Source organism: Gordionus sp. m RMFG-2023, chromosome 5 (genome assembly GCF_954871325.1).
Source record: "Gordionus sp. m RMFG-2023 chromosome 5, tfGorSpeb1-WG-v2, whole genome shotgun sequence".
Lineage (NCBI taxonomy): Eukaryota > Metazoa > Nematomorpha > Gordioida > Chordodea > Parachordodidae > Gordionus > Gordionus sp. m RMFG-2023.
The window spans coordinates 18,844,373-18,869,734 of record NC_088779.1 but is presented as its reverse complement, the minus strand read 5'-3'; the positions used below and the strand labels follow the sequence as shown (position 1 = coordinate 18,869,734).

Below are 25,362 nucleotides of genomic sequence, written 5' to 3'. Positions count from 1 at the left end.
ACGCAAGCTGTGTAAATTTTAACAAGCAGGAATTTTGGTGTTTAAATTAGACAGATATTTATATTCCCTTTTGTATTATACATTATTTTTATTGTTTATACTCAGACTAGGTTTTAAAAAAATATATAGATTCTTCACACCAAATTTCGCCAAGTCTAAAAGACTTAAAATAAAAATAACGTTTATGATATTGTTTGAAAGATTTAATAAATAATGAATGAAATTTAAAAAAAAGATAATTTTTTCTTTTATTTAAAATTATATATTCGGTAGATAAATAAAAATGAAATGTAAAATTAATGAATATTTAATTATATCGCTTTTGAAATTAAATTTTATTATGAATTGGACATTCTTGTTTGTTATTATAATATACCAATTTTCCTTTTAAAACCTCCACTTCCAAAAGCGAAATTTTTAAATCGTGACCTAATTTATGAGAATATAAATAGAATATCATTTCTGGAAATCCAATTTTTGTAGCAAGTAAATTTTTTTTATATCTTATTGAATCAATCAACATGCTATCAGGTTTAAGTGTCGAGAATGTTCAAAAAAATTGATGAAAAAGTAAGGAAATATTTTGTAATCCAACTAATGTCCCCTTAGACTTTCTCAGTGTTAGAGAGCCCTGCCAGAATTATATTTAAAAATCGCTTACCAGGAATAAATAAATTTTCCTAAATTAAATCTGATACCACAAAAAATTTCTTAATTGTCATAATTCCTTCTCATTTTTTAAAAAAAAATCTTTAAATTAGCTAAATTGTTTCCTTTAGAAATGTTTGGTTCTAATTCATAAATTGATCAAACTTATTTTAATAAAACATAAATCAGTTAAACACAGGAATAACCAGAATTTTTCAAAGGTGGCTAAAGTTGATTGAACAATTTGAATCACTAATTCTAAAATCTATGCCAATTTTTATGCTTTAATAGTTCCTATATGTTTTAACCAATATTACCAAATATATAGGGAAAAATTATTATTAAAAATTTTGGCCAACTTTAAGATTAAACAGAACTAAAAGCATTTATTTTATTAGTGTAAAAAAAAGTTGGTAAAATAGGAAAAAGTTGTCAAAATTTGCACCAAGTCAGAATGGAAAAAATAAAAGACGAAACTTTTTATTCCTTAATTAATTTTTTTTTCGTGAACTACAAAAAGGAAAAAAATAGAGTTATAAACAAAATAGAAACTATACGACGTGATTTAAAGTGAGTAAACTTTTGGAAAAATGAATTTTGAACCAAACAGTACAGGGGGTAGCGGCTTCCATTGAAATATTCTGCAAAATAGATATTTTAAAAAATTTACACCCGATAGAAATTTGTACAAGTTACCGCCTCTGGTACATTGCATTAGTTAAATTTGATTGGTAGATAATTTAAAGATGAAAGATGTTATATGCAAATTTTAAAAAAATTAGCCTCATGCCAGAAGGGAGATTATAACAGTTCTAAATATCTAATTATAATTTTTGAATCAATTTCGTCGATCACAAAAAATTAACCGAAACCGAATTATAAACCAAATAGAAACTATGAGTGAACTTAGCCATTACTTGAGGCATTGATTCTGAAGTTTATATCAATAATTAGTAGAACGCAAATAAAAAAAAATTATCAAGATACATTATGCCATTACAAAATTATAAAAGCAATGAATATTTGAGTGCGCCAATATTTCTAATTCATCCATTAATTTTCCAATAAATACACAAAAACAAATTATAATCAAAATAAACCATATAAGGTCATGCCTCAAAAATTTGATTTGTAACTAAATCTCATATTAAGGCATAGCCTTAAACTTGAAGTTTGCCAAGCATTTGATAGGATTAATTCTCTAAAACTTTTCGATAAAATTTGGTCCAAAATTCCAATTTCAAATCTTTTATATAGGTAATTGTTTTGTGATTTTATGCATAAAAGTCTCGCATGATGAAATCACAAATTTAAAAAAAAGGATCTTTATCATTTTTTCTAAAAAATCTTCAATATTGCTCGAAATTCTTTAATCATGATTTTTGTTAAACCCTGAAATTTCATGATTTCGTTTTGATTATCATTCTTTTTCGTCTCTTACTTTTTGTCTTTATCATTTAAACATTTAAATTATTAAGTACATTAACTTATTATATAAATATTTCATATCGCCCGAGAATTACGATTGAGTTATATTTCCATACATTCTTAGCAGTTTAAGCCGGCTTTTAGCTGCCTAGGAAACGGTGAAATATATTTTTAGTTAGAAAAACTATCATATAAAGATAGTGCCAAAATTCGGCCAAAAGGGAATATGGCAGTGGGATGAGACTCCCATAAACTTTGCGCCTTTATACTTTGAGTATATTTTATTTCATTCTGTTTTCAATTCTATATATATTAATTTTTGATTCTGGCCCCTTATTTGCCTTTGTGCTGCCCTTAAGATAGTAATCCTTAGAGAAAACTTTGTCTAAAATAATTGTCAATGTATTCCATTGAATATATTTCCTATAGATTTTCCAGCAAAAGCATTGAAATAGCATTTTACCATTCCCTGATTGTAATTATGATAGAAATTTGTAAAAAATATCAATCATTTAGTTTGCCTTTAGATATTATATATTATATTATACTTTATTTTTAAAATAAAGGGTAATGGTAACACGTTACTACATAGCATGTTAGTTTTTAAAGTAACGTTTACAGAACTGATTATTAGATAATATAAAATATATTTGAAATTCAACATATATGTTTCAACCGCTTTAACTAAAATTAAAAAAAAAATTTAATTAAAAAGTTTATTCGTCAGCACGGTCTTCTATTATTAAAAAATATGCTTTTAATTTCATATATTTTCTCTCAAACTAAACTAATAAATCAAATTTTTAAAAAATAAAATTGGTTTAAAAATATATCAACATTTTTTTTGCTTTTCTGTTTCATATTTATTATATTAATATCAATATAAAGTTTGTAACATTTATTCAAAAGAATTATGTCAAATAATTAATTTAAAAAGTGATAATTAGACAAATAAAGCTAAACCTCTGTCCCATCTCAGGACATGAGGTGTTGCGAAGACGGCATAACTAAAAGGAATGCACCCCAAAGACATGCAAGGGCCCAAATCTACTCAAAAACTTAAACGTTTTCTCGAGAACTGATATTGAACCTTGGTAATGAATAGAAAAAATGTTGTGTAGTAGAAAAATTGTTGCACTCAGACAGTAATAAGGCTTTTTGTGGCCCAGGGTTTGAGTAAATTCGCGACCCTTTAAAATCCTCTAATCTACCTAAGCGTTACCATTGTCATAAAATAACAAACTAGGTTTGTCACTTTTAAAATGAGATTTGTGAATAAACAGCTTAGAATATGAATTAGATCATATGTATATAATATATTATAGTAAAATGACTGAAATTAAACATAATGTAATATTTTTAAAATTACAATTCACCTAATATTTAAGAAACCAAATTTGGCTGCCCAAAATAGTTTAATCTTGGCAGCCCAGAATCTCTGCTCTCCTGCGTTTGCATTTGTCGAAATATTTAAGAATATCATAAAATTTAATTTGGGACAATAAACATAGACGTAGCGGGATGGGGGGAAATATTCCTATTCTTGTGAATATCATTTTAAGTTAAGAAAGATTTTCCCCCTACACATCCCAACTCCCTCTCCCTCAAATATATATACAATATTACACTAAAAGCAAGAATATAAAACAAAAATTAGTAAAAGTTAATTGTTTTTTAAATATAGGTTATAATTCAAGATTTTTAGAAAAAAAACATATTTATAAAAAAAGTGTGTTGAGAATTTTTGCACGAGGTGCCCTGCCCGGCCCTAATTTTTTTTGTCAGGCCTATAACTCCAGTGAAAACCCCAAATTAAAGACCTCTAATAAAAATTTAGGGAGGGAAGCCTATATAATGATACCCCCCCCCCCCTTAGCAAATTCCTATCTACGCCTTTGCAATAAGTCATTTGACTGACATCATTAACTCTAATTCACTAATCTTATGTTATAATAACATTAATACTTAACATGGGTCTAAAGACCCATATTTCATTTATTAATTTTCAAATTCAAATGAATAATTGGGCTTAATGCTTTTATTTGATAATCATATAAAATATAATTATATAAAATAACAAAAAATTATTAAAATATAACTCATAATATTAAAATTTGCAAAACAAATTGTTTGATTTTCTTTGATTAGGGGTTTTATGTAAGATTGACAATTGAGGGAACCTGATTTTTCAAGTGTTCTTTTATAGTAATCTGTTGCAGTGCATTGGTTATCTTTAATTACAAAAACTTCGTTTCAAAGTCATGCATTTTCTGCAATCTAACCTAGGTTGAGTCAATTTTATAATAAGCCAAAAATATGTCATTAAAATTGATTCTGACCCTATTTAAGCTATTGTTTATATATATATTATAAGCATTTCGTAAGTATTATTTATTAATAAAAAAACTCATAAGTGCCATTATGCTTTCCTATGCGTTCATATTGTGTAATAAATTTGGGCTATCTACTGCACTCTTAGTTGAATTATAAGATATTTGAGGCAGAATTCCATCATAGTTCATCATGGGTTATGACAATACTAGGACATCTTTCTTTTGATGGATAGCAAACTGATTTTACCTTTAAATACTCCCTTTAGGCCTTGTGCAAGATGAATTATATTTTTACTTGATTTTTTCGAAATGAAGAAAGACCAGCTCACCAATTAGGGTCATTTTTTACTTTAACTATTTCAGTAGGCAAGGTTATAATCATATCCTAATTTTAACTAAAATCATTTTCCTTTATATCAAATTCTAAAAAGAAATCCCGCTTCACTAATAGAATATTAATCAGAATCGTCATCAATAGAATTTCGTTAAAAATATTTTGATAAATATACAATTTTTTTTATAAAAATCAAAAAAAAATAACTTTGCTACTAAACATGTTCATCAGACCCAAAAATTATTTTTATTTATAAAACTGAAATTTAAAAAAATAATTATGACCATCTTTAGTTCTTTAACGGCTAGTGAGCTAATTTGACATCATTAACTTTCATGTTATTATAACCATTATGAACCAATGTAATTATATGATAAAGTCAATCGTATTTGAATAATTCTCAGTAGTCTACATTTGCTTTTTGCTTGTATTCTATTATGTTTTAACTTTTTGCCATTTTTGTGATCCGATTTTGGCCAAAATGTAAACGTTTTTTCTTTTAGTTTTTATGATATAAATCTATTAAAAGTGAATTGCACATAAAATCTGATAATATTTATTATAATATTAGCATTTTTATCAGAGACCTGAGAAGTACTATTTACATGGTTCGACCCAGATTTTTTTTTTAAAATTATTTTCGGCCGTCCGGGTTTTATATTTTAAGGCCTGGCCCAATTTTTTTAAAATATATTATATTTATTTTTAATTTTTATAGATAATGACAATTTAAAATATTTGGTTTTAAAATATACGGTCCGGTCCGAGTATATTTAAAAAAATTAAATTATGGTCTGGCCCGGGCCTTGAAGGTCTCTGATTTTTATTCCTAATAATAAAATTTTTATATTTAGGCGCCCAGAGATGTCAAATCATCATTATTTTTATAAATATATAATAAAATAAAATTTAACTAAAAATTTTCTACCTAAGAAGTATTATATAAAAGAATTTATGAATTTTTTTTTGTCATTAAAAAAGGTAGGCATCAAAAGGAAATAGTACGTATTTTAAAAATTGTTAGTGTTACATTTGGATGGTGGGAAACAGTTAAAATCAAAATTTTTGAAAATTTTAGTGAATTAGTGTTAAAAAGATAATTCTACCCTATATTCCTTCGCAGTTTATTTTTAGTTATTTCTGCTACTAAAAAGTTCCTTTACAATTTACTAGTGAATTTAGTCATATTATTTCTACGAAACATCTCATATAGGGCATATCGCGCATTGTTTGCACTTTGTATTACATCAATAATTATATTTTATTTAACTGTAATTATTCTTTTAATATAATATTAAGATAAATAAAGTAATGTAAAAATAATAATTTAAATTTATTTTTATTTTCCGGATTATGATTCATGAAATATAAAATATATCAAAAATTTTATTTCTTAGAAGAAATGAAAAGAAAAAACAATAAAAGCAGCTTAAAATATTAAATATTAGGATGAAAAAAAAACGGGTGCAGGAAAGTGGCCACAACTTTTGTTAATATTTTATTTAATAAAAATAATTGTAGTCTAAAAATTGAATTAGGATTCTAAAAAAAAATCAAACCTGTTAGAGGAGCCAATATTGGGATATGGAATCCGAATTCTAATGTCTGTATTATCATTTATTGAAAGTGAAATGCATTCCAGTATGTGTAGAGTACCTAATCTATGAATTTCAGTTGATTTTCTCCATAGACTTTTGTGTATTTTAAATTTATATAAAAAACTGGGAAAGCTAGGCTGCAACTTGATTAATGTTGATTTATTTTAGTTGTTTTTATTTTAAAACTTTATATCATTTATTTAGGCGTATTTTTTTTTAATTTTCAACCACTAATTTTGCCAGAAATGTATTAATTTGTGATGATACCCATCCTACAATCCAGTAATAAATATTTGAAGAATTTGTATTAAAAAAATTATGGAAAAATTGACATAAAATAAAATTTAATTGTCTGAAATTTATAGGTAGATATTCCAAACATATTGAAATATATTTCCGGCAAAATAAAAGTTTTCAAATTTAAAAAAATACTCTTAATAATAAAATAAATTTGGAAAAATGACTAAACTATATAAAAAACACCCATCAAACTATTGCCTTACCAAAAAAAATATATATAAATTAATATAAACTAATAGTCATTCAAATATTCGCGACAATATCGTCTGGAACTTATCCTAATACGACACGTACATTTAATTTCTAATATTAAGGGAAGTTTGTAGAAAATATTTTTAGATGAATTTTTTTATTAGTGTTACTATTAAAATGCCCTTGAAATAAAAATATATTCATAATAATTTGAATTTATTATTCATAGAAAAATAATGTTAGCTATAATAACGAATTGTCTTTTTTAACCTCAATCTTGACTTTTATATGTAAAAAGATATTTAAAAAAAAATCGCTTATAATATAATTCTGCATAAATTTTTTAATCATATTTATCAATATTTAAAAATCATTTGATTTACATAATAAGATAAGGTTATTTCCTTCTTACAATGGTTTTACCAATGACATTAATAATAAACTAGCCTGACAATTTATTCATTAAAATGGATTAAAAAGTGTATATTTAAATATATTAAAGTCCGCCATTGAAAGACACTCAGACTATATGAGAAGGGCATTTTAAATAAAATAACTATCAATGACATCTATTACAACCAATAGACTAAGTTCATTAATAAATGAATAGTCAGTCTAATGCCATTGAGTCTTACATAAAAAAATAGTGAAATAGTATCTTGCTGGCACACCAGGAATTTTATATGAGGAAGGGAGGGGGGATTTTTTTCATATTGAAATAATTATTTTTGGAGCATCAAAAATATACTAGAATAATAATTATAAAAATATGATAATTTCGAACACAAATAATAAAATATTGAAAAATTCAAAATATTAAAAGCGAATATAATACGGTTAAAAAATAAAAAAAAATATCATAGCTATATAAACCGGTATGTAAATTAGTGATCTGCATCGGGCCTAATTTTTCAATGCCGGCCCGAACCCGAATTCTTTTTAAAAAAATTGACCGGCCCGACCCGGCCAGAATTTATTTAAATAGAGAAATTAATTTTTATAATTACTCAAAATAAAAGACATATGTTATATGTCGTTTAGTTTCAATAAATAAAATCAAATATTTTTATTTTACATAAAAAATTCAATATAAAATTGATAAATTTAGATATATTTAAAAAAAATTTCCAAGGTCCGACCCGGCCCGAGTTCGGGCCAGGGGGGACTCGGGCTGGATACGGGCCGGGCTTAACTTTGCAGATCTCTAATGTAAAAAACATTAAAATAAAAATATCACTCATAAATGAAAATTAATCTAATTTGATTGCGCCAATTTTTAAATACATTGTTATGTGTTAAATCTCGGATGAGTAAAGCTAGTCTATTAAATCAATTTTAATATGAACTTTTGATATAGGTTTTTATTCTCTGCAATGAAGAAAAGGTCCTCTCATTTGTACTTGTACTAACATTGCCAAAATATACAGTAGTTTTAATATATTTAGAAAACTTACAAAATATATTTTGAAGTATCTATGCAATGCTTCTACTGTATTTCTTGGAGGATTAAAAAATGAATCTTTTTTACCATTTAAATTCGGAAATTAAATGACCTTCAGAAACATTTTTATCCTTTGAATATGAATTAGCTATATTTAATTTTTCACAGGTGGTATATCCTCATATCAGAGGAAGTTATAAAATAATATTTTTAAATTGGATAGAGCCATTTGATAAATCAAAATTAAATCCAAAAGTATAATATAAACGGTTATTTTATAGTAATCCCCAATTGAGTCCAAGTTAATATTGAAACGATTTGTGTAATGGTTAAAGTCGAGGCTTTCAAAATCATATAATTTCGCTTTCACCTCAATAACCAGATGAATCTCGAAAAATTCTTGGTGTATACTATCTTTTGGTTTTCTATGTAATATAATAATATCTCGATTTTCATTAGCCAAATCCATTTTATTGCATAAAATTGTGGTATAAAAATAATTTATCAATACATTTTAATGAAAAAATGACAGTCATATTAAATCTATATGTATCAGCTTCAAATTTAAAATATCTTGGCGATTCTGATATCAAGTATACAAAATAGGCTCTTCTAGATCCAAAAAATTCTACAACAGCTTGATGTCGAAGGCCTCATCTTATCTTGCAGGCATTTTGCAGTTTATTTTTTCCTGTAGCACAAAAAGTCTCAGAAATTATTATATACAGCAAATTTTGTCTATATGGATATTTGAACATTTAATAGACCTTAGAAATTTTATCATAGTTATTAATAGAGATAAATTAAATGGAATATTTTTAGGTTGATAAAATTTTCTTATATCTATCTGTGTTTAAGGTTTAAAAAGAAAATAAACTAAAAATTTTCGTGAGAAATAAAATATTAATATACAAGAAATAAATTTAAATTAATTTTAACTTTTTGCTAATATAATAGAATATAATTTATTTGAAATCGGATACTTTGCAATTCAAATTTTATGAAGCCCTTTTATATTTTTTCAAAATTCTTGTTACCCGCTGGTTACGCGCCTGGTTCTTGAAGAAACTATATTATTTATATCTCTATTTTTTATTTTATATCTAATTTGCTAGTTATCCAATTTTATAATCAAACTTTTTATTTTATCAAATACATTTAATTAAAAAGAAACTTATAATATACTAGTTCAGGCGCGTACGCAGCGGAGGGGAGGGGCAAATCCCCCCCCCCCAACCAAAAAATGCAGATGCCGGATTATATTTTTCAAAAATATTATTGCTAATATTAATTTATATTTGTTAATATTTATTCCTGTCTCATATATATATTTAACTACATTTATTTATCACATTAATCTACTAAGTTATTTTATCAATTAATCTCGATTTCAAGTTTTCCTTGGCGTTATTTACTTATTATTTTCATAGTGGCGTATTATATATCCTAGTAAAATAATAAATATCTCTGAAACTTCTTGTCCAACAGGAGAAAGAAATTGAAAGCTTGTCCAACGAGATCGAGTCTCCGCCATCAAGCAGTAACAGCTTTTATGGAGTTAGAAGAGCCGATTATTAATGCTATTACTGAAATATCACAATGGCTTTAAAGAAATATTTCCTCAGAAGCAAGAAAATTATTGGATTCAATACTTATTCCAAAATTTTTTTCTCATTAGAATGAATTATTTAATTATACAACTATTTTATGTAATACTTTTCAAAAACATGACATTGACTTGATTAAGAAGATGAGATTAGCGGAAAGCATTTTATTAGAACTCAAAGAAATTAGAGCTAATGTAGATGAAGAATTTCATATTTTATATGTTATTGCTGAGTCAAAAGCAGAGCTATACGTGTTTAATATTTGTCCCCTTCAACTTGCAGCGAGCAATCTCATCGTCAAAACATTAATATAGGATCAGTAGAAGAGTATTATTAAACAAGTGTCCCCTCTCTTAGATACATTTATAACCCAAATAAATGAATAATTTTTGTGATAGAAAAATAAATAAATATTTGTTAGATTTTTATCATGAAGATGTTAAAATATCTTATGATGCCTTATTAGCTGAAAAACTATGATTAAAAGATTAACTATGGTTGATAAAGTCCCAAAAAATGCTATGGATGCTTTGCATTATTTCAAACATTTAGATTATATTTCCAATGTATTAAAATGGTTATATATATTAGCAACTCTTCCTATTAGTAAACTAATGAGAGAACATTCTCTTTTTTAAGAAGAATAAAGAGCCCTGCAGAGGTACCATTTGCAGGGCACGGCCCAGATTTTTTTTTAAAATTTTTTCGGCCGGGTTTTTTTTAAAAAAAATTTCAGGCCCTGCCCGGCTTTTTTTCAGGCTCGGCCTGAATTTTTTTTAAATAAATTATATCTATTTTTGATTTTTATAGCTAATAATGGCGATTTCAAATATTTGGTTTTAAAATAAACAGCTCGGCCCGGTTATTTTTTAAAAAAAATCTTCAGGCCCAGCCCGGTTTTTTTTAAAAAATTTGGGGCCCGGCCCGTGTATGTTTAGAAAAATTAAAATACGGTCCGGCTCGGGGGCCGGGCCTGCAAGTCTCTGAAAAAGATACCTATGAAATACAACTTCTGAAAGTAGATTGAATGATTTGGATCTTTTGAATATTCATAGGCATTTAACGCCAAGCAAGGATAGATAATTGAAAAATTACCTCAAAACATACAAAATACAATTATTCCTAAGAAACTTTTTGTGTATTAATTTATATTTCCAACATTTAAATTTTTTTATACTTTATATTTTAAGGGTCAAAAAAATTCAAATTTTAATTTTGGGTCATTTAAGTGATTCATATCGTGGTTATATTCACTTTATATTTTATAATTCACATTTATTTTATAGTTTTTCAATGCCGATTTATATATATAATTTTTTTGTAATTCACATTAATTTAAAATTGTGTGTTAGAAAAGTTATTAGTCCTAATAAATTTATGCTTAGTATTTTTAATTAACAATAATATTTCTTAAAAAATTTTATTATCCCCCCCCCCCCCCAGACCAAATTCCTGCGTACGCGCCTATACTAGTTATATGTATTAAAATAAACTCTTATTATTAACAAAGTGTAATATTGACCCTAAGTTTATATATTCAATTTGATATATGTTTCTACCTTATCATATTATTTTGAAATTCCTATCTTTATTATATCAACTTGATTTACAAATCTTCGGAAGTTCCAATAAATTTTATTTTCATATAATATATTTCATAATTTTATAAATCTTGCAGAAGAATAATTGAATATATTTTAATATTTTATGAATCTAGCAAATGAATAAATTCATTTCTTTGTCCACTGTATTTCTTTTACATAAAGTAAATAACAGAGTTGTTAAACGCTATTTTTAAAAGTAGCGCGCTATCGCTATAGCTATTTGTCAAAAAAAGTAGCGCGCTACCGCTTTCGCTATTTGTCAAAAAAAGTAGCGCGCTATTAGCTACTTTTTATAAAAAAAATTTTGGAAACAAATGAAACAAATTTTTTTTATATTTTTTTTGCTTATAAATGTAAATGTATAATAAATAATATATAAAAATCAACATTTATAAATATAGAAATATAGTTAGTTTAGATTATAAAAAAATAAGCAATATAAATAAATATTTATTTTAATTTGTTGCATTTTAATAATAATATCATTTCAATATTATCATCCCCAAGTCTAGAGCGACGATCAGAAAGTATAAGCTTTGCTTTACTAAATAATCTCTCAACACTAGCACTTGAGGGCAAGGAAGCTCTAAAAATATTTAATCAGATCAATTTTTAAATATAAATAAGTTTTTACCTTCTGTTATGTGTCCTATCTGCCGGTGTACATACATAAGATCTTATAACTCTGCTATTAGAGCATCTTTCATCACTTTGAAGTTGTCGGCTATTTTATTCATAAGTGTCTGGCGACATAAAACTGTTGTGCCAGGAGATAAAGTTTTAATCATCATAGTAAATGATGGATTATCAACCAAGGACAATGGCTGAACTGTGTCAATAATTAAATCAACAATTACTTTATAAGCCAATTTTTGTGAAATATTGGCATGTTTATTATCACTTAATTTGGTTTGGATAGTATTTGTCTTTTTGAATGAAGATTCTCTTATACCAAATTTTTTTATATGTTTCTCTATTTCCTTATAGCAATTGGCGTGAACAGACTAATAAAATAAATAATATTATAATGTAAAAATAACAATTTACCTTTAGGTGTTTCTTCAGGTTATAGCTACTCAATTGATTTGATGATATATTTTTTTACATTTTAAGCACAGGAATTTGAATCCAGATTTTGTTTTAATATTTATTTAAAAAAATTTTTCAAATCTAGGGAATGGGAAATCGTTATTAGAGCTATTAAGTACATTTTCTTCCATTGAATCTTCCATGTCTGAATCACTTTCAAGGATTTGGATATCCATGGGCGATGCCATTTTAGATTATTAACACAGATTGAAAATATAAATTAAAAATTGAAAATATATTTAAATTTCAAAATTAAATAATAAATTATAATTAATTATGATATTATATTTAAATTTTCATGTTTATACTTACATTCATTATATTTTTTTAAAAGTAGCGAAGTAGCGCGCTACTTTTAAAAAAAGTAGCGCGCTAAATAATTTAAAAAAAAGTAGCGGCTATTAGCTATAGCTACCAAAAAAGATAGCGCGCTACTTTAGCAACTCTGGTAAATAAGATACATGGCCAAAGACAGGTTTTTATATATAACTGAATTTATTTATTGAAAACTTTACATACATATAAATTTATTTATTTTTACATTAATTAATATAAAGATATTTAATTAAGAACGCTAATTACAACAATAATGGGACCAAATAATATGCATAGTTTTTAAATCGGAATGCATAGTTTTTTAAATATGATTTTATATATTTGAACTATTTTCAATTATATAAATATATCGACAGTTTATTAATTTTATTAACAAAAACTCCAAGAGTATTGGTTGCAAGTGGGATAAAAATTACGTTAAAGATGTCTAAATATTTTTTTATTTTCAATTTCTGCCAAAATTTTTAAGGCATTTCTGTTGGATCGTGCTGAAGATGCAAGACGAAGAGAAATAGCTATACGAAGTTTCTCATTTGTAAAGGAGAAGACCGAGAGTTTTGCTTGGGATAGCCGACAGCAATTCGTAGCCCGATTTAGAATTCAGAATCGCTTGGCTGGGACATTATTCTTATGAATCACTCGATAAGAGATAATCCTTGGGGTGAGACATTAGGGCAATATTCCATACTGAGGTGGATGTGTGTCTGAATTAGATTCCCAGTTTTTAAAATTTTTTACAGTTTATTAAATAAATGCTAGTTTTATAATTGTTTTCATAGTTTTAAATTAAATGCGCAGTTTTACTAATTTTATTAGACAAACACACTATATTGGTAAAATCTAACAATACACACCAAATTCACTACATTTAATAAAATCACAAAAGCTGAAAAATAATTTTATTTGAAACTGTAAAAACATGAATTAAAAACTGAACAATTGATTTAAAAACTGTCGGTTTCATTCTCATTGACTCTCATCTTGTGACCAAATCTTAATTCGACATATTTTCCTCTTTGCTGATACCTTGTTAATTGAGGCAAGTCACATGAAAAAATATTTTGCTAGGATTGACTTCCCAGTGTTTAGGAAAACTTGGATGCTCAACTCAGTGAAGTATCGCATACCTAAAATCAAGATTTTTAATTACGATCACATAATTTATTACCATGTGAACCAAAAACTGGTTATGAATTTCTCTAAATCTTACCTTCAGTAAACGTTTTTTCCATTGTATACGAGCTGAGGTTCGTAATAGCCTTCTGTTTAATTCTATTCTGAAATTTTAATGCATTAATTTTACTAACAATGTAAAACCAGAGTTTATGCTAGGCATTACAGAACCCTCTATATCCTCTAAGCCAATGGATGTATACGGATGACTAAAGTATATATTGATTTAACTACAAAATGTATAATACTCTTTATGTATATTGACTGAGAATGTGTTTCCCATGAAAGTACAATGATGCAATTGCATGTATCCCCTTCTCCTAGTTACATGGCTTTGAAACAATATCCCCAATTACATATATATTGTGGCCGATTCCTATGTCACATAAGGGGCATTAAGCTTATGTATTTAAATAGCCTGAGAACTGATGGAAGCTTCTAGATTAAATTGTTTTCATTTCCTTGGCCATGAGATCATGGAAATCTGCATTGATACTGGCGCATTCAATCATGACATTGATGCTATTTAGCTCACCGAATCATACAAAATTACAAATTAAAGTTTCATTGATTTTTCTTTTTCATTCTTACTTTCATTATTTTACTCTCTACTCTAAATTATTTCGGCAGCAAGATCATACTTTTTTTCCAGTTGAAAAGATTGTCCTCCTAAAAATCTCTTACCTTACAACGAAGATTCTTTATCTCTTCCATCCAAAAATTTCCCCATATTAATCACAAATTTTACCCTTTCTCTCCATCCTCTCACTCACTTTCCCCATTTAATATTTTTTACTTAATGACTTGTGTAAAACCATAGTGGCGTATTGATCAAGACACCATGTATGCATTTCACTTATTCATGTTCGAGTTCTGACAAGTAAAATCAAATCTATATTTCTAATACTAAGGTATCCCCATTGGTAAGATCAACTTTACCACAAACATTTTTTTTGCTAAGAGGGATTTAATATTAAAAGCTGAGTTCCTCATCAGCAAAATCGAACTGATAACATAAGGCTCAAAATATTTAGTTTAATTTTTACTAAATTATATTTAAACAAAAATCGACTAATCAAAGTATGTACGCTGTTTATAAACTGTAATTTTTTTAATACATTCATAAGAGGGGTCTATTAATCACTAGTCATTATTATCTTTACAGGAGGTGTGTACGCAGGAATTTGGTCTGGGGGGGGGGGGGGGATAATAAATTTTTTAAAGAAATATTATTGTTTTTTAAAAATATCAAGCATAAATTTATTAGGACTAATAACTATTTCTAATACACAAAAACACCCAGGCCGGGCTGTATTTTTTAAAACAGCCTATATTTGAAATCGTTATTATTAGCTATAAAAATAAAAAATAAATATAATTTATTTTAAAAAAATCCGGGCCGGGCCTGAAAATTTTATTTTAAAAAAAGCCGAGCCGGGCCTAAAAATTATTTTAAAAATAGCCGAGCCGGGCCTGAAAATTTTTAAAAAATACCCAGGCCGGGCCGTAAAAAATCTCTAAAAAAATCCGGGCCGTGCCCTGAAAATGGTACTTCTGCAGGCCTCTGATATTCTTTTTGAAAAAGAGAGTTTTCTCTCATTAGTTTACTAATGGGAAGAGAATATAAACCCTTTTAATACAAAAATGGTAGATAAATATTACGCCATAAAAATTTGAAAATAATAAGTAAATATTAAGCCGGAAAACTTGAAATCGAAATTAATTGATAAAATAACTTATGAATGTGATAATAAATGTAATTAAATATATATTAAATATGAGATACGAATAAATATTAACAAATATAAAGTAATATAAACAATAATATTTATGAAAAATATATCCGGCATCTGCATTTTTTGGCTTTGGGGGGGGGATCCTCTCGCTGCGTATGCGCCTGTTTACAGGTAATTTAAATATTGATTGTCTATTTATTTTTTGTGGGAAAGACTAATTTTTACTTTGTTATTTTTTTAAAATTATTGTATATATAGGCTAATCTTTTTATTTTCATAACTTTCGAATTTCAAATTGTTTCTTATCATTAAACTTTTAGAAATTTACAAAAATAATCGTCAAAGCACAACTTAGAGGTGATATAATATTAAATTGTATAATAAAAAAAGAAAGAAAGAACTTTTGGATTTTTTAAAAGATTGCGGAAAAGGACTTCTACAAAACTATTTTGTCAAAACTTGAAAAATATATTGTATCGAAGTCATCGAAAGCTTGAATATAAGAATGAATGGATTTTAAAAGAACCTAGAATAAAAGAAAGATGAAAAAGCAATAAATCTTTAATATTTTATCATTATTAAAATTCAAATATTGATTTTTTTTATACAATATTAACTTTATGATTAAATTATATAAGAAAGCAAACATTGACAAAACCTTCAATAAATTACAATCAAGTTTATATTGAATAAATATAGTGAAGTTTATTATAAACAAGTTTTGATAAGTTGAAAGAAAAAACTGTTATTGTGTCAACTAACTATTGTTATTATTAATATATTTTTTATTTTTTTACAGAAAAGACTGAATATTGTGTGTATCTATATAAATTATGATTTATTTTTAAACGGTTATATTATTAAGGCAAAAATGGTAATTATTCTCATGAGTTTACTATATTAAAAAAAAATACTAATTGAATTGTTCCTTTTTAAAAATTGTGTTAATTTCTAGTTGAATGTTATCGATTTCTTTTTGTGTTTATTTAAAATTCTATGATCTTTATTTGAGTTAATAATCCAGGGGTACAGTATTTTCAAATGTTTTAAAATAAATTAATAAGTCAAGATAGCGGAAATGCTCATTAATAATGTATCTTTGATTTAAAGTAGACTTAACAGACTTAAGAATTAACTCATTTGTAGGAATTTTTGATATTTTGAAGATAGTCGTTTGAAAAAAAGGGTACTGAAGATTTATATAAATATTATCCCAGCATAATAAAAAGTTGAGATTTATTCTTAAGATAGATGAGATAATTGGAAGAAACTTTAAATTTTATCTATAAAATATCTCGATTAGAGGTCTGCAAAGGGAAGGTTAGCGGCAGGCACAATTCTTCAAAAAAAAATTCAAAATTTTTTTGGTTCCTGAAAAATATATTTTATATTTTTTGGAATTTTTTAAAAATAAGAATGTAATGGGAGATAAATAACTGTTGTTAAAACTACTATCGATTTAAAAAAAAATTATTTCCTGAAATACCTAATAGCACCAACGAACCTCATCCTATTGTAATGTAGGACAAACTTCAAACTATCGATTCTTGTTATAAATAAAATATTATGAGGACAATTTTTATTGTAATTAATGTGATTGTGGATGGAAGAATAAAAATAATCAAGGTGCCAAGACTCAGAATAAGGAAATGAGCCTGAGCTTCCAAAAACAAAATGGATAGGTTAAATTTTTTAGTTATTCTTATTGTTAATATTTTACAACTGATTTAAATCAGGTATCACAAATAGGTCAGCATCTAGTGGTGTTAAAATCCCCATTCGGGTCCATTTAAAAAAATGGCCCGATCAAAATTGTACAAAATAATTTTTTGTAAGTATGGAGATTTCGCTCATATATTATTTTGGATAAAATCTTAAACAGTCCGTTAAATCGACCTGAATCAGATTTTTTTAACAACTATGCCTACATCACTTAAAAAGGCTGTTACTAATGGAAGACGATTTGCTTTAAAATTATATAAATACGAATAGGCTAAATATGAAGCGGATGCAGTTTTTGCCTTTCTTGTAAAATATAACTTAAACAATGGTAAATCAACCAAAACGGATTTTACCAATTGAAAGAAATCAGTTTAGATCATAATCGAGTTGTGAGTCAACTTTATAAACTTTAAAGAGAATTATTAAATAATATAAAGGTTCGATTAGTGTTATGAGAAAGGGTAACTTGGTTTTGTTAGGACATGGAAAAACCATACCTATAAATTTTGGAATAACAAGGTATTTTAAAATACATCTCATCAAAATTATATTGTTAATGCTTTAATTTTGTTAGTTTTACACTGCTCAATCATTGACATAATACCAATTGTAATATTGTTATAAATATTTTCTAAATTACATATATTTTATAATGGAATCCCTAACAAGTATTATACAAGCACAATTAAACTAAATCAATGTTATTATATAATAGTTGTAAAGTCATTAATTCAACTTATTTCTTTCCAACTATAAGTAAATTGTTATCTTCCATCTAATTTTATAAACATATTTGATATTTTTATGTGGCAATTTTCAAATAAAATCGTATATTTCAATTTTGTATTCAAATAACTAATACTCGTTATATGGTCTTAAAAAAGTTTCATAACTGCCTCCTAAAATTTTGCCCTTCCCCCCAAATGGGTGAAGCTATAATCGGGCTTTCGGATTTTGAACCCGAATTCCCGTCCACTCATTGCTTTAAAAATTTTAACCCACTCGCCTGTCAGCTCATGGTATCTTATAAAAAAATTTACCTGCGCTCTCACATTATCTAAAAATTGGGTTTAGCCCGCCTAACCTCCCCCCCCCCTTCAGTTTAAAAATTATTTGATTTATTAATTTGGCTCTTTATTTATTTTATTTTTTATATATTTTCTTATAAAATAAACAATAATATGAAATAAAAATAATAAATTTTAAAAAGTATGTAGCTCGTTCCGCACATTTTGCCCCAATTAAAATTCACAGCCCTTTTATTGTTTTAAAAATATTTTAATACTCCCCACCAGCTTGTTTTATGTTTAAGATTTTTGACCCGGTCTTTGTGGCCTCGAATATAGATGCAATTATAAGCGCAGACAATGTTTGATACGTGCTAATATGCATGCCTCTGCCATAAAAAACTTTACATTATTTATAAATATATTCTCACAAGTTCTTTATCAAAGCTTGAAGAAGAATATTAACTACATTACATATTATTAAAAGATAAATTTACGTTTGAGATAATATTTTACAAGTTTGGAATGATACTTTGCGAGGTAAAATGCAATATATATTCGTAATATCTAATTCTGAATCAATGGCGCACCTAAGGTTTCATTCTAGAATCAATCCAAAAACGGATAGGGAGCTTCTCTTCCAGATCCAGTTTGTGTGCATCGCATTTAGTTAATAATAGTCTTGGTGGTTTTTCTCTAAAAATGAGCTTACTTATATTATACAAACGTTCTACAGGAGCGCAATATAAGTGACATTATTTAATAAATAGTAAAATTATTTGGGAAACATATAATGATAAAGAGTTTCGGTTATTAAATCATGAACATAGATGCGAAATTTAAACAAAGGCTTACATACAAAATCAAACATTTAATCTAAATTAATAAATTTTATAAAATAAATATATTTCTCGGATAATATGAAAAATTTAAATGTATGCTCTATTATATATTAATTTTGTATAATAGCTTTTAGTGTTCCTTACCATTTTTCGTTATAGCTATGATTACCAATTTTGGCAATTTGCTGATAACTTTTCTGCTTCTTTATATTGTATAAAAAAATGCCTTGAAGTACTAAAAAAAAACTATATAGCGCCATTAGCTTTAGAATTTAGTGCTTCGTTTGATTAACGTAACGTGTACTGCGTGATGTCATAGTTTTTGTTTTGATTATAATTTGATTTCTGTTTTGTAACTGACTAAACTGATAGACAAATTAAATATTGGCACAACTCAAATATTTAATGCTTCTATATTTCCCGTTCTGACATAATGTTAATTTTTGTCGCCATTATCTTTATCTTTATTTTATTTTTACTTTCTTATTATATGTTTTTTAAGGTACAAGTGGGTAACTATTGAGCCATTTTTTAAAATATATATATATTCTCCCTCACCAAGTTATCTATGGCTTTTAACTAACTTTTTCGTTGGTTTTAGAATCGTAAATCGAATAAAAAAAATTATAGTAAATTTTACTTCAATAGAGACAATTTTATTTGTATTCATAACTTTCCGTTATATTGGTTAACAAAATTACTAGGATTAAATTGAGTAAAGCACTTAAAAACTAATTAAACACTAAATATTGTCAAAAGTTTTAGAATTGGTGCTTTCACTTACTTTATCTTATCATAAAGTTGGCCAAAATTTGTTTATTGTTACTCTCTTCCTTTTATGGAGTATTTAACCGAAATGGGCATGAACAAAGCAGTGAATAGTTGCCTAGTTTTAGAATTTAGTGTTTTTAATCTGATGATAGATTTATCACTTTAAAAAAAAAGTATATTAAATATATTCTGTATTGAATTTTATTTAAATAAAATAAAAATAAAAATTGACTGCTCTTAATCCCTCCCCCCAAATCCTGTAGATTTTTGGAAAAATAATCTACTACTTTCATTCAGCCTTAATTTATTGTATTATTCAACATCATATTCTACTTCTTTAGTTAGGTCAAATTTTTATATGTAAAAACAAGATGATTTAAAATTAAACTTTGCATAAGGATATTTTGCTAAGAAAATTAAATATTTCATCATAACCCAAAATTAAACAAAGAAGCGATTTTTTAATAATTCTTAGCAATTAAATATTTAAAAGGAATATTTAAAAGGAATATTTTAAAATTATCTTTATAAAGATCTGATTAGATTGTGTAAGTTTAATAAAGTGAAAATTAAAATGACTAAATATTGTTACGTCAAGCTTAATATAAAATTTGAAGAGTCTAAAATCGATATTTAAATAATAATTCACCCATAAATATCTTATCATCAATTTGGTTTTCGCTAATTTTTGACCCCTTTAAAAATAATTAATAGTTAAATAAAAATATTGATCTTTTAAAGAATTTTAACTATATGCGTATAATATAGCATTATTTATATAAATAAGATTTCGAGACTATTTTATATTTTATTTGGCTAATTTATAAAATTTTTAAATTATATTATACAATATATTTTTTTATCAGAAAATCCATGTAAAAATTTTACAAGCCAATAGGAAATGATTTTAACAATAATTGCAATGCTCACATTCTACTTTCCAATATTCATGTTGCAAGGTATGTGTCCACGGGTATGCGTTTGCGATGGTCATATAAATAATCAAAATAATCCCGTGAACAATAATTATACCAAGGCAATTTGCCAAGTATCGACTGCGCATGAGCCAATTTATACCCTCTTTGATGAATATTTATCTGAAGAATTGACTCATTTAAGATTAGTTGCAAGTGAAATGGATATCATAGCAAAAAAAAGAATTATTTTTAATGATTCCTGTAGTAACGATTACTCTACAAATCAGTCTAATCATAACGTTACCTCCCCTGAACCGATACCCATATACGATATACTTCCAAGATTAAGAGCATTAAATCAATTGAATCTTGTAAATAATAACATCAAATCGATGAAGAATTGGAAAGATATATGGAAAATAATTCCGCATTTAAAAACTTTAAACATCTCATTCAATAAAATTGTAGCGCTATATCCCGAATCCTTTACAAACTCCCTGCTCCTGGAAACGTTAGACGTATCTTATAATGGTTTAAAAGAAATCAATCCCAATTTATGGGTATTGCCTTTTCTCATAACATTAAATGTCAGTAACAACAATATATTTTACCTCAACAGGGACAGTTTTGTGAATATTCCTAACCTTCGAACCATCGTTATTAGTCATAACAAAATTACTAGGATCGATTACCCTATGTTCGACAAAGTCTTAAATTTACCTATAAAATATATATCCAATAACTTTTTACAGAACTCTCAAGTGCGCAATATATATGATTTAAATCTTCAAGGTAATAAAATATCCCGAATATGTCAAACAGCATTTCGTAATCTAAACATATCTGGGACGCTAGATTTATCAGAAAATAATTTGTTTTCATCAAATATAGTTTCTTTACAGGAAATTTCTTTTGTTAATACCATTAAAATAAGTAGCAACCCCATTGAAACTATAACCCCTTTCTCTTTCGATTCTATCAACGTAATAAACTTGCATATAAAGCATATGAAAAAACTAAAGTTTTTAGATTCTTTGGCCTTTAACAATTTGCATTTGCTTCAAAGATTAAAATTATCTCATAATCGTCATTTAAAATATATCTCATCGGAGAGTTTTAATAAGATGCCAAATTTAGAAGATTTAGACCTAAGCAAAAATAGCTTGGAAAATATAAATCAAAATATGATATCACACTTACCATCTTTAGGTTTATTAGATATACGGTTCAATCCTATAATCTGTGATTGCAACATTAATTGGATATATAAGGTTTATAAATAGTGTCATTAAGTTATAATTTCTAATATATACGCATACTCATTATTGTATGTAATATTATATCAATGACGGCAATAGCCTTTATCATAATGCAAAAAAAGACTAATCTTATTGATTTATACGTGCATGCTCAAACATACATTTTTGCTAATATAAAATGTTAAGGTTTCCTCAAATAAAATCTTGGTCTACTAATCACGCTTCTAGCGCCACTACTATAATATGAATTATTTTTTAAATTATTTTTTGTATTATATAATTATTCATAAAAATATTTAAATCGTCTTACTTCTAAACAGTCGTCTTTTTAGCCATCTATATAGCTTTCTCGAAACAACCTAAAAAGAAAGAGGCTATTTAGATTTATGAAACGGTTAACGAGCCTTTGATTTATTTGTCCTTAAAAAATTATAAATAACAAATAATATATATTTAATGTCCAAATTTAAATTAACCAAAATAGGCTATCTTAACTTTAAACAAGAAATAAGTTTCAAAAATAAGGAACATGGGCTAAATCTTTCATTGGAATATTATTATTAATTCTTAATCTATTTTAATTTTTTTAAAGCTTCTGGTGAAAAGGGACATGATAGTTTTAATAAAGGAAAATGATTCTATAGCAAACTGTTTGCCCAACATATCTTTTCTATCAAATAATTTCGGGATCGTGACCCCAACTTTGAATGTTTTCAAATTTAATTATAACCAATCTTTACATTTACAAAATCGAACGATTTCTATGGCAAATTACACCTATAATTTATCCCTTTTCAAAGATAATTCTCCTAATTTTAAAGGAAAATATGTATATGAATCCATCGAAGAACCCATAATACCCTATATACCGGTCCTATCAAATAATTTTAAACATGTATTCAAAAAATGTAAGTCAAAAATTTTTCACGAATATCTCAGGCCACAATTAACAGTCAATTTGGGGGACAAATTAGCTATACCATGTAAAGCTAATGGTCATCCTAAGTTAATAGTTCATTGGATCTTTTCTAATTCAACTGTTGTTCCCATTTTAGATAATCATGCTAAATATGAACACCCAAATAATATAAAAAACTATCTATTCTATTTTTTGTCAAATAATATGGAATATTCGAAATTTTCAATAGACGGCACCTTATTCCTCAAGGTTACGAACGTGAATGACACCGGTTTATATAAATGTGAAGCTAAAAATTCTAAAAGCAAAAACACTTACTCAATCAATGTCAAATTAGACAGACAACATTTGAAACTGATTCCGCTTCAAGTCGCATCAAATTTTATTAAAATATCATTCGGTACTAGAGAGTTATCAAATGTCAATCATAGTAAGAGTTCTGAGAATGAGGAGAAATCAATCAGGGTTTTCCACCCCGATAAAAACTTTTTTGTTAATTATTATGATAATTATATCAGTTCATTAAAAATTTATGAAAAAAATCTAATAAAATTTGACAAAGAATACCAAAGTGACGATCTACCATATTTTTGGGACAATTTAGTCATAATTTATCGCCCGGTTGAATATAATTCGAGAGTATTTGCTAAAACAGAAAGATTTATTGAAAACCGTTTTTATAAAAAAAAATTTCATAAGTTTTCAAAGGATCTCACTGTCGATATGCTAAAGCCTGATGTTTTGTATATGATGTGTCTGGCGTACGATGTTGCAAATAAAAAAATACTCAAAAGATTTGCTCCCAATTACCTAGGAGCTTCGGAAAATTTTATTTACCATGAAATTAAGCAGGATAGTTCCATCATCGATAACAGAAGCACAATCATTGATTGTATTAATTTAAGAACTCAATCTTATATGTCGAAATTTACAACGGATACTGTAGGAATCAATAAACGATATACCCTTATCATATGTATATCATTTTGTATCACATTTTTTCTAACATCTTTCATTTACATATGTTTTAAGAAGATGTACAAAAATTTTAGGCTTAAAAGGCTGGCTTTAAAATCGGAAAAGTTATCACAACAACTTTTTTTAGACAATATGGATTTCGATGATAAGGTTAACGAGAAAATAAGCGAAGAAATTAGATTGACCTTCGAAAATCCTGCTATATCGTCCGGATTTATGAGTGTTAATCAAAATAAAGTCATTGATTCTAATATGAATGAGAAAATCAATTAGAGCTAATATCATTTAAAATTGTTAAAGTCGTACGACGTTAATCTCATTAATGAGGGATCAGATTTAATTAATACATTAAAAAGATAATGATAAATAATGCAACAATGTATCCAATAATCCAGTTCCAAGACTATGAAAGATTGAATCGATTTGTTTGTAAAACTTAATTACTTTATTTATTTATTTTTGGTATAAAATTGTAATCATATAGAAGATTTATTTGCGCGAGTTGAGCAGAGAACTATTGAATTTATATAATAATAGTGTAGTATATAATACATATAGTTTATTATATTATACTTATCAAAGACCTGCATGGGCCAAAAATTTGTGGTAATCTGCGGTCTAAAATAAATTTAAAAATATGACCCATGCTAGATTCAGAGTTAATAAAAAAATTTTTAGACCCAGCCCAGAGCAATATTTATAAAAATGTCGCTACCCGACCTCCTTGCGATATTCTTTTGAAATATTTTTTTCTCTTATAATTATTTGATTTTATTATAAACATATTTGTATAAAAAAGATTTAGTTTCGCTAAAATATTAGATTTCTAATTTATTTATAAAATAAATATAAGGAAAAATAATTTCACCCCTGATTTAAATTTTATTTTTTGACCCGCACATACAGCTTGCAGGTCACCAAACAAATATTGAAAAAACTGTTCTTAATAATAAATAAAATATTTATTAATATATAAATATAATTAAAATTAAACAATTGGAAAACAATAGCGCACAAGAATAAATAAAAATACCATTAAATATCTATGAGGGTTTTGCATATTATTCCTAACTCTCGTATATAATGTATTTGAAAAGAATTTGTGCATTGATTAAGGGGCTTAACGAG

The 25,362-nt window shown here is 26.4% G+C and overlaps 1 protein-coding gene across 1 annotated transcript; it reads left to right on the top strand.

Moving 5' to 3' along the window:
- Positions 1-312: 312 nt before the first annotated feature.
- Positions 313-24,507, top strand: LOC135929566 (uncharacterized). Its single transcript, XM_065466210.1, has 3 exons — positions 313-486; positions 21,028-21,839; positions 22,930-24,507. Exons 2-3 carry the CDS (start codon positions 21,063-21,065, stop codon positions 24,505-24,507), a joined length of 2,355 nt encoding a protein of 784 aa, XP_065322282.1. The 5' UTR covers positions 313-486; positions 21,028-21,062.
- Positions 24,508-25,362: the final 855 nt, after the last annotated feature.